General features: G+C 49.6%; 1 protein-coding gene across 1 annotated transcript; it reads right to left on the minus strand.

Annotated features, from left to right (window-relative positions):
• Positions 1-559: 559 nt before the first annotated feature.
• LOC134521607 (cytochrome b-c1 complex subunit 1, mitochondrial) lies at positions 560-9,877 on the minus strand. The gene is made up of 13 exons (XM_063348226.1): positions 9,724-9,877; positions 9,052-9,192; positions 8,491-8,577; positions 7,358-7,487; positions 6,367-6,565; positions 5,667-5,746; positions 5,407-5,522; positions 4,858-5,001; positions 3,971-4,131; positions 2,889-2,974; positions 2,300-2,388; positions 1,667-1,742; positions 560-793 (listed from the first exon to the last, which is right to left on the minus strand). The coding sequence occupies exons 1-13, from the start codon at positions 9,793-9,795 to the stop codon at positions 729-731; spliced, it is 1,446 nt and encodes a 481-aa protein (XP_063204296.1). The 5' UTR covers positions 9,796-9,877; the 3' UTR covers positions 560-728.
• Positions 9,878-9,977: the final 100 nt, after the last annotated feature.

The following is a 9,977-nucleotide window of genomic DNA, read 5'->3' on the forward strand; positions in this document are numbered from 1 at the left end:
CAACAGGTGGTGGGAACTCAGCCGACCAGTCTTGCCTGTAACTGGCTAGGGAGAGAGGGGCTGCACAAACTGCCCCTCCGCAGAGGCAGTCGCTCCGACACCAGAGTCACAAACAGCCAAGCCAGAAACACTAACGCCGCAGCCCAGGGACAGGAAGCAGACCACCTTTCCACAGATACATTTTGATCTCCTCGATGAGCAGGAGAGCACAAAGGTTCCCCTCAGCCGAGGGCTCTTTGCTCTTACGTCTGTACAAACAGCAGCGCGACAGCCTGAGTTTGACCATGCTGCTGTGCGCACAGAAGGGCACAGTGGAAATAGCTAGAGCTACCCTGGCAGCCTTGTACCAGCGGAAAGACTTCCTTCAACCAGCCTAAAGACAAGACCTCTGGATCAGGACACTGCTAGCTCAGGACAGAGGAGGTGGGGCTGCAGACAGACACACAGACAAGTTTCTAGCATAAGCCCTGACAAATCAAGACTGACTGATCCAATACCTCACCAATTTGGCAAGATGTCTACACGCACACAACCCAGCAAGACACGGCTGACTCCCAGCAGAACCAACTCCACGTAGGATATATTTATTTTTATTTTTATACATTTAACATCGAGAAGACGGCCATTTTGATGGGACTCATCTTGCCCCTGGTGCACAAGACATTAAGAGCCAGGAGGAACCTGTCACAGTCCACAGCTTCATTATTTCCAACCTGCAGGGACACGTCCTAGAAGCGGATCCAGTACATGGCACTGCGGATACGGTTGTAATCCAAGAGCTGTTCAATGGGACCTGAGTGAACAGAACAAGAGTCAGTCACTGGAGACGTAGTTAAAATCCCTGTGCAGATTCACATGGTCTTAAAGCAGATGGCGGCAGAGCAGGCTGCGCTCACAATACAGAGCGGCTATGCACAAAACCAGGCAACTACAGCTCAAACCTCCATCAGGAAAACCAGCAGATACCATCTCCTGACAGAGAAATTGTTACTTGTTTCCTCAGAATAAGTTTTCTCATGCTGCTCCACAATGCTCAGTAAAGCTCCACACACAGGTATGAAATACAGAGAGCCATCAAGTCACTGAGATTTTGTCTAGTTCATGCCAACTTCCTGCTCAAAAACCCTCTCCCTTTTCCAAGCCGCTCTGCTTTGAAGGCCAGAGGAAACAGCTGCATGGAGGAGGGGAATCCACAACACACAGGAAGGAGGCAGCAGAGCGGAGCTGAGCTGCTCAGGCAGGTTTTCCGAGAGGAATTTGTCCTTGGCCAGACAGACATGCCAGAGCAGCGCAAGAGAATCAGGTCCCTTCACTTCCCTTATATAAACCACCATGACCCCAGGGTAAGGACACCTGGCAGATGCCGCTGGGCCTGCACCCAGCAATGGGACTCCCAGTCTTAGTCACAGCTCCACAGCAAGCATAGAGGTGGGAGGACAGCCAGCAGCTCGCTGCCACTGCGCCTCCATCACCTGCAGGTTCGAACTCCTGGCAAGTGCGCCTCAGCACATCTAACGTGCAGCGGTAGGAGGACACCAGCAAAGAACCAGAGTGGTTAAGAGGCCAGAAGAGACACACAAAAAATGCCTACAGCTCACCTCCACGCAGCTTTTGACCCCTTCCTGTTTTCTGAGCTACCGTGTACTAATTGCCGTGTACGACTTACCAACTGCTGCAACTGCCGGGCATTTGTCATAAATGTATTTACTGCAGACTTCTCTCACCATTCTTGCATCAACGGCCTAATAAATATCAAACAAGCAATTAACGACCCTTCTAGCAGACCTGTATTTCTCAAAGTTGGAAGTTACTGTTGCCATTAGATATCAAGATCATTAAAGAGATACTGTCAGACCCTTGAGGGCCATCTGCACCAACTGTCCAGCTCTCATCTGCAAGGATGGCTAACTTTCTACACAACACATTCTTCTGAGGGTACAGAAGACATGGCAGTCCAAGGGATAAGCCTTCCAAGGGATACAGTGGCTGCGGAATTACACAAACTAGATGCTGGTCATCTCCAGGGAAACCGTTAAGGGAATTTCAAGTTGTGCTGCTTAACACGGGCAAATGCCCTCTTTCCAGGATGGACTAAATCCAGCCACAGGGACACAGGACACATTGAGTCTATGCCAGAGATTCTGACATCTTTATATCAGTGTCAGTGAGCTGACCGCCTGGACTCCAGGCAGCTTGACTAAGGGATAAGTAAGCTTCACATTACTGCAGCAAACTACGGCCAGAAAATGCTGACACCAACCACACTTCGGTACCCCAACCAAAACAAAAGGATACCTACAGCAATCCTGGCATCCCATTCCTCCAGAGGGATACGGCGCCCGTAGTTTAAGAGATGGCTTCCGATATTCTCACACACTGGGGTAGTACCTAGATGTTGAAGATACCATGTGGTCAGCATAGATGAAAGCCTTCCAGAATTGCACAGCCTGATCATCAGTCAACGCAGACAGAAGAAACTCTAGCCATTAAACCGGCTTCTGATAAAGTACCAGTCATAGTTATCACTCTACGCAGCTCTGTCAGGAGTTAGGCAATACAAAGACTGCTTCACCAGTCTCCCAAAGCGTTACAGCCAAGGCAGACCAGTTTGAGGGTCTCGATTCTAACTTCACCAGGCAGCACATTATTCACTCTCAGCAACAAAACGACTAGAAGTTTACAGAGTCAGAGCTAGCCTGGAGCACAGCAGGCTGGGGTCAGCTGCTTTGACAACATGGCAGCAGGAATGCAGGGCAGGGGAAAGGAAACTTTGCCCAGTGCCTGCCAGCAGTACTGCTATGTCTAGGAGAGCTCCTGCTCCCCAGGAGAGACGTAAGGGGTAACCCTCTGAAAGCTGCACAGCGGTCAATCCATACACCAGAACATACCATCCAGTTGAGCCACCATGGCATTTCGGAGATAGTTCTTGGCTCTCTTCACTTCTGACTCTGTGGTACTAGTGCACAGACGCATCCTGGAGAGGAGACGGAAAGACCACTAAAGCTCTTAAAGATGTTTGTCTGCTCAGACAGAAAGTGAATTCCTCCCTTTCCCAAGCCTCTGCAGAAATAAGCTATTATCACCATCACTTGTCTTGCAGGCTCGAGATTCACTCTTGATCACCACAGAGTGGCTAAGAACTGGGGAGCACCGAACAGCAGGAGGTAAGAGCTCAAGCTTACAGGCAGGGGACATCAGCCAGCAGGTTACACGCTGACTTACACTCACAAAGGCCTAAACAGCCCTGGTGCTGGCTCTAGCTTGCCCATCAGTGGTCTGCAGTACGCTATCACAAGAGAAGGAAAGCTTGTCAGCCATTCCCAAGCACGGCAAGCTGCTATGGAAACTGATGCTGAAAGAACAAGGCATTTCCACAGAGTCTGTTTGGTCTCCAGCTGCTAAATCCCTTCCTCCCCTGCCAACTGCAACGTCTCCGAGGCAAGGGCTAACTCCATCTGCTCCATACACAGCATGGCTCGGCTCTGAATCTCAGATGTATCCTCGAACCATTAGTGGGATATGCATGTATACAATAAGATGTATAGACAGAAGGCCCACAACCACTGGCATGACTCCAGCATCAGGGCATTTATCAGCCACAACACAACAGTCTGAAAGGCAGGAACTCTGACGGCTTCACTCAAGCTTAACATAACAACGGCAGTACGTCTCTTACCTGGTAAAGCCTTGTCTCTAAGGAACAATCTCACTTGTATATAAAAAAACCCCAAAGCCTCAGTGCTAATACTTGGAAGCATGAATGAAAGACCTGAAAAGCCCTAAGGGATTAAAATAGCTCCTCAAAACATTTACAGAAACCACTTAAAGGATCACTTAACCTGAACGCAAGCTACTAAGAAGTTCATAAAGAGACACAGCTCTCTGAAGAACCTAATACGCTCCCCATCAGCTCAGTATCCCACAAGAGGGTCAGATTTTAAACAGGAACTTTTGCCAAAGTTATACTTACCACTCCCCCTGAGCACAATACAGCATATCATCTATGGACAGAGGATCAGAAACAAAATGGAAACCGAAGAGGCCGGTATCAGAGTAAGAGGTGTTGAAAGTCTGGAAACTGTGGCAGAGATTATGCTCCACAGCAAGCGTAGCCAGCCTGCTGGACTGATTCTGTAAATAAGGAGATACCGTCAGCCATTTCAGTCTTACAGCTTCCTCACAACTCAAATTCTTTCCAACTGAGCTGTGTTCGCAAAGACCACAGACAAGACGGAGCGGAACAGTTTGCTGAAGAAGAGCTTAATTTAGGCCCTTCATGTGGTCAACAGATGAGATTTGCTGGTGGAAAAGCCACAGACAATGGCCTAAGAGTCCATCCAGCACAAGCATTTCCTTTCCCAGCCGCAGATGAGGAGCTGGTATGCATACCACCATAGGAGTGGGAGAAAATGGGAAGTGCAAAGTCTCCCCGTAACAGGGGTTAGCACAGCTATGCAGGCCAGACAGATCTCAGACAAGAATGGATGTAACGTTGGGGTTTTTAACAAGTTCCACCTGCTTTCTAGTTGTAAGGCAAGCTTGCATCATAAGACTATAGACGACTCGGTCCTGCTTCCACCACCGCCCCCACCGACTGGTCAGTTTGTGAGGGTGAGAATAAGCTGCTGAGAATTCACCAGCTAAACCTCTTCCAAACCTAGCAGAGAAGTCTCAGTTCATCTGCCAGCATCATCTTGATTAGCCTTCATCGCACTTCTATCCTACTTTCCAGAGTCCTAGCCACTTCACAGCTGGAAGCTGACCATAACAGTCTTCCATAAAGCACAATCACCCACGGTCTCCCTAACATTTCGTATTAAAAGGCTCCAGGCTCTATCACAGTCACAAGCCTCTTACCTTACCACCTCCAAACGTGCGGTCGTAGCGTCCAATGATAGCATTAGCCACATTGAGGACAACGTTGTCTGGATCAGCCCATCCTGGCCCCTCCACGGCAAGAGCAATATGGGCAACAGGGAGAGCATCATCTCTGGCACGGATCTAGAAAATCATCAAGGAGCAGGGGAGACCTGGATGAGCACTGAGGCTTTGTCTGCAGCCTGCTGCAACGCAAGGCTGACAAACTGGAGGACTCGATATTATCCCAGTGAAATGACAGAGTCCCAGGCACTACGGAGCACAAACCAGCTGCTCTGATACAGTATTTCCAGCAGATGACGTGAGCGACAGCCTCATATTCCTAATGGATTTGGGCCTATCTAAAACGCAATGTGTTGGGGCAACAAGCCCCAAGAACAGAACACAGGGGCATTATCAAGGTGCTGTCTCATCAGCTTCTCTGAGACACACAGATTTTTCCTCTCAGAGGCAGCTACAGCTGGTTTCACATTCACTCAACAGTTTGGCAACAGCTGCTTGTTTTGTTCAGGATCAAAACAACTTTACCTCACTCCCTGTGAAGCGACAGCGCGGGAGGACAGGCACAGCATCGTCTTTGTATGTAAATGGCACTCCACTGAAGTGTTGCCTAGCTGCATCTACCAGCTCTTTGTGCGAAATACCTGGCAATGGGAAAGACACAGATTTAAAGTCTTAAACAGCTTAAACAAAATAATCTGATTTCGCATCAGAGATGCGTTACAGGGGTTTGATCACTAGCTTGAAAATACCCAGGCTTCCCAGAATCACGAGGATCTAGAACTTACCTCCAGCAGCTGCCAGGACCATACGAGGTGCCTTGAAGTGAGTATCAACATACGAAGCTAGATCCGCTCGAGTCAGATGCCTAGAATAAAACAGACAGTCCTAGTGTATCAGCATTTAGAGAGACGAGAGGCTTAGGAAAAGCAAATTCACAGTGCAGACACAGCAGTGATGTTGTTGATTCTCTTAGTTGTAGGGTAACAATACTTTTTAGAAGGAAGACTACGCTGTCTGTGCTTTTGCTGTGCTCTAATTCCAGAACATAGAGAACAGAAACCAGCAGCCAAGAAACCGGTGGAGAGTTAAGGATAAACTTCAGTACAGAATAGAATACTGACCCTGGTCGCTGAGCTACCAGTATCCTAACAGGTATGTACAGTCAAGGCCACTGCTTAAATGAGCACCACTGGCTCTTAATTTCTCTAACAGTGTCGAACTGACAGGTGTGGGACAAGGTTCAACCCGGCCCTACCAACCTCACATCTTAAGTGAGAGAGATTCTAGAGAAGAACGTGCAGCATTACACTTTCACCAGCACCAACGGGGAAAACAGAGTCGAGACACAACAAGAAGCCTGTGGGCACAGATCACCCCTGTGTACAGACTGGTTTCCTCGTGCAGTCACCACTACCGAGAAGCGGCAGCCATGCACCCCAAGGACTGAACCCACGGGCTGTGCACTGCATCCAGCCTGTTGCTCACTTGATGTTTTCTGTGGTCCCCTCGACAGTGCGGGCCAGCGGAGTTCCCTGGAAAGCAGTGGCATGAAGGTAATCAAAGGTAACATCCGTCAAGTTGCTGTCGATTTCTTTCATCTCCTGAAGGATGACGCCACGTTCCTTCTCAATCTGAGAATCCTCCAGCGCACAGTTCTGCACGATGTCAGCCAGAAGCTCTACAACTGCAACATATTTCCTACATTAGCAATCCCATTGCCTGACTGCTACCCACTGCTGCTGACAGGAGAAAAGACATACAGGCAGCAGGGGTACCACAAGAGGATTGAGCAACAAACCACACTGGGGAGCAGATGTAACATAACAGAGATGAGTACTACCCATTCCCAGAGCATCAGAGAGAGACAAACAACACTGTTTTAGCATGAAGTCACCAAGTCAGCTTGCAAAGCATCACTGCCAGCGGAAAGCAGGCAACAGCTGCAGAGGGTGAAGCACACCAGCAGCAGGGTATTGCTGCAGAAACATGCTGAATCCTTACAGGGAGCTTGCAACATCTACAGCGTAGCCCGCATCTACAGTAGGGCCCGCAGCTCTGACTCAAGTCACCGTCTCTGGATAAAACTGACCCAAAGAAGAGTCTGCACATGGTAGTACAGAGCACAAGCAACACCCACAAGAGCTGCACTGAGCGCTCTGATGCTGTCGCTGACCTCAGTTTCCCAGCTCGATAAAACAACCACAGACTACTGAATCCCCTCCTGTCAATATAGTGCAGCCTGATAACAAGATCTCTGCAAAACTGGTTTTAGAAACACGTAAACTTGCAGCCTTGAAACACCATGTCATGGTAGTGCTCTCTTCAACTACCAACTAGAACCTCCAATTTACTGCTCAGCTACAACTTCATTCCCTGGTCTGTTGTTAGAAAGGATGCTGGTGGGAGAGAAACACAAGCACACATGCTTGCTTCATCCTTAAGCTCCGAACGAGACTTTGCCCACTGGCTATCCTACCTTTGGGCATGTCCTTGGACAAGGCTTTTATGTAATAGGCAGTCTGCTCACGCGAGGTGTACCCATTCAGGTGAGCGCCCATACTCTCCACCTCCTTCTCAAAGGCAGCGCAAGGACGCTTCTTTGTGCCCTAAAAGAAAACAGATAAACACAATCATGAAATTAACAGATTTCCCTCTCAGGTAGAGCTAAAGCAAGGAAAAGAACAATAAAGACCTGAAACAATAAAACCTGTCACATGATTCATAAAAGCCAAGAGCACGTGCAGAAAGCAAAAGATTTAAAACTTGGCTTATTTACTCTAGCTAAAGGATGGCTGAAGTGTATTTTGAAAGACCAGCAAAAACCCAGCAGGAAAGGAGAAGATCTGCACTAAGAGACAACAGTGGCTGAAGTGACATCAGCGGACGTAAACCAAGAACAAACCTAAACCAAAAATAAGCAGGTTTCTAGCTATCCCCGTAGCAATATTCAGAAAAAGCCAGAACTGGAGCAGAAAACTACTTTTAATACAGAACTCTTCTCTTAAGGAGCAAGCCAGATGCCGCAGTTGCCTATGACGGCACAGGCTGGACTCGAGTCAGCAAGTCCCAGGCTCAGATACTTTCTGCCCTAGGGCTGTTCAGCAGGCACTTACATTATTAGAAAAGTAATAGCTGTAGGCTCTAAACTTTGGTGGTCCTCTAAGAAAACCAAAGAAAAGTAAATGGCTACAGTAAATGATGCTTTGAGCTCTGCTCGCTAACCTGAAGAAACACGCTTCATAACATAATCACATATGTGCGCTACGCAGTGGCTAGGATAGTCAGGGATTGGAACCAGAGCGTTGGATACTCAGTCTCGCTTGTTACTTACAACGTTTTTTTCCTTTAAGAGGGGAAATACCAACTAGTAAGTAAGAGTCGCCTTAATTCGTGCACGCTTGCAAGTTGCCGCATATGCAAAGAGCACCATATAGGCTAGGTGCCTTTTGAAGTTTATTTTTATACTATGTGCAAAGTATCTGGGATTCAGATGGCCTGATTTACACTCTCTCAACAGCTATAGCCTCCGAAGCGAGAGCACAATATATAAGCGAATACTCAGAACAGCTCTCCGTGCAGTCCTGTGCCAGACCTAGCATACCTCCTTACCTTAAAGGCCAGGTGTTCCAGGAAGTAACCAGCTCCATTGTTCTTCTCATCTTCATAGCGGCTCCCCACCCCGATCCACACACCCACCTAATGGCAAAAGCATCAACTACGCATATTAGAAAAGAAAACAACATAATCAAGCCTCATGCCACAAATTTAACAGCAGGGACAAGAAGTATCCTCCACAGACAATGCACTAGTAGCACCAAAATAAGAACAAGCACCAGACGCTGTTTCCCATACACATTTTGGCTTTTTATCCAGCAGCTTTGCCAAACCCTACTTTTGCCAAAGATATGACTACTACTGGTCACTTACTGCTTACACAAAAACATTAAGGCTGAGAAAACTTGTAGAGCATGAAAGCTTGACTACAGGCTTATACAAGCCAGGAGAAGCCTTCTACTGCTGCATTAATTACACCAGTTAATAAAGAGAAGTGGTAGGGTCTCTGTCAAAAACTTCAGTTCAAATAGAGGTTTGTCGCTTTTGGAAGACATGCTACAGACTAGGCAAGGCTGAGATCATTTCAAGTAAGCCCTTAACCTACATTAAACTTACCGTACATGTTGGCTGATTGGACTCCTCTGAAGCTACACGGAGACCATTGTCCAGGGTGGTGACTTGGGTCTCAGGGATATTTTGGAGTGTCTGGGCATACGTGGCAGCACCTCGGTTCCTTGTCAAAGTCAATAAAGCTGCCTACAAAAAAGAAATAAACGCTACCATCACCACTAAACAGCAGCTTCCCTCTTGCAGGGCTGACCTCCAGAACGCAGACTGCCGGGCACACGGCTGACCAAAGCTAGACCAGACAAGCTCTTTCACGTTTATATGGGGGAGTTCCTGCTGCACACCGCTCGTTAACCGGAGAGCTGGAAACGCTCAGCAGTACCAGAGATTTCAAGCAGGTCGAAAACCCCAGCGAAGAGTCCCATGAATTGGTTAAAAACCAGTACCGGGGAGGAGGAGAGGGGCCGACAGCAGGCCCCCAACAACACCCGCAAAGGGTGAAGGCCACCGCTGCCCCCCGCCGGGCCCGGCCCCCCTCCGGAGGCAGGAGGTTTCCATGGCGACCGCCGCCCGCCCCGCACAGGCCGCCGCGTCCCCATGACCTTCCCAGCCGGCCGGCCTGCTGGGCCCGGCAGCCCCACCGCACCGCAGAGCCTCCCGTCCCCCTCGCCGGCCTCCCGCCGACCCGCCTCGCCGCTTGCCGCCGCTGCGGTGACTCACGGAGGGGCGAGGGCCCCGCAGCAACGCCCGCCCGGCCGCACACCCCGCCCGGCACACAGAGGAAGCCGCCATCTTGTCTCCGCCGCCGCCGACCGACGGCGCCGCGCCGCGCCTGCGCAGGAGGGCGGGGCTCGGGGGCGGGGATGCGCATGCGCACGAGGCCGGGGCGGTGCCCGCGATAGGAGGGGAGGGCGGGCTGAGGGCGGCGCATGCGCAAACGGGGGTGTGGGGGGGTGCGCAACGGCGCCCCCTGG

Source organism: Chroicocephalus ridibundus, chromosome 10 (genome assembly GCF_963924245.1).
Source record: "Chroicocephalus ridibundus chromosome 10, bChrRid1.1, whole genome shotgun sequence".
In the NCBI taxonomy this organism is placed as follows: Eukaryota; Metazoa; Chordata; class Aves; order Charadriiformes; family Laridae; genus Chroicocephalus; species Chroicocephalus ridibundus.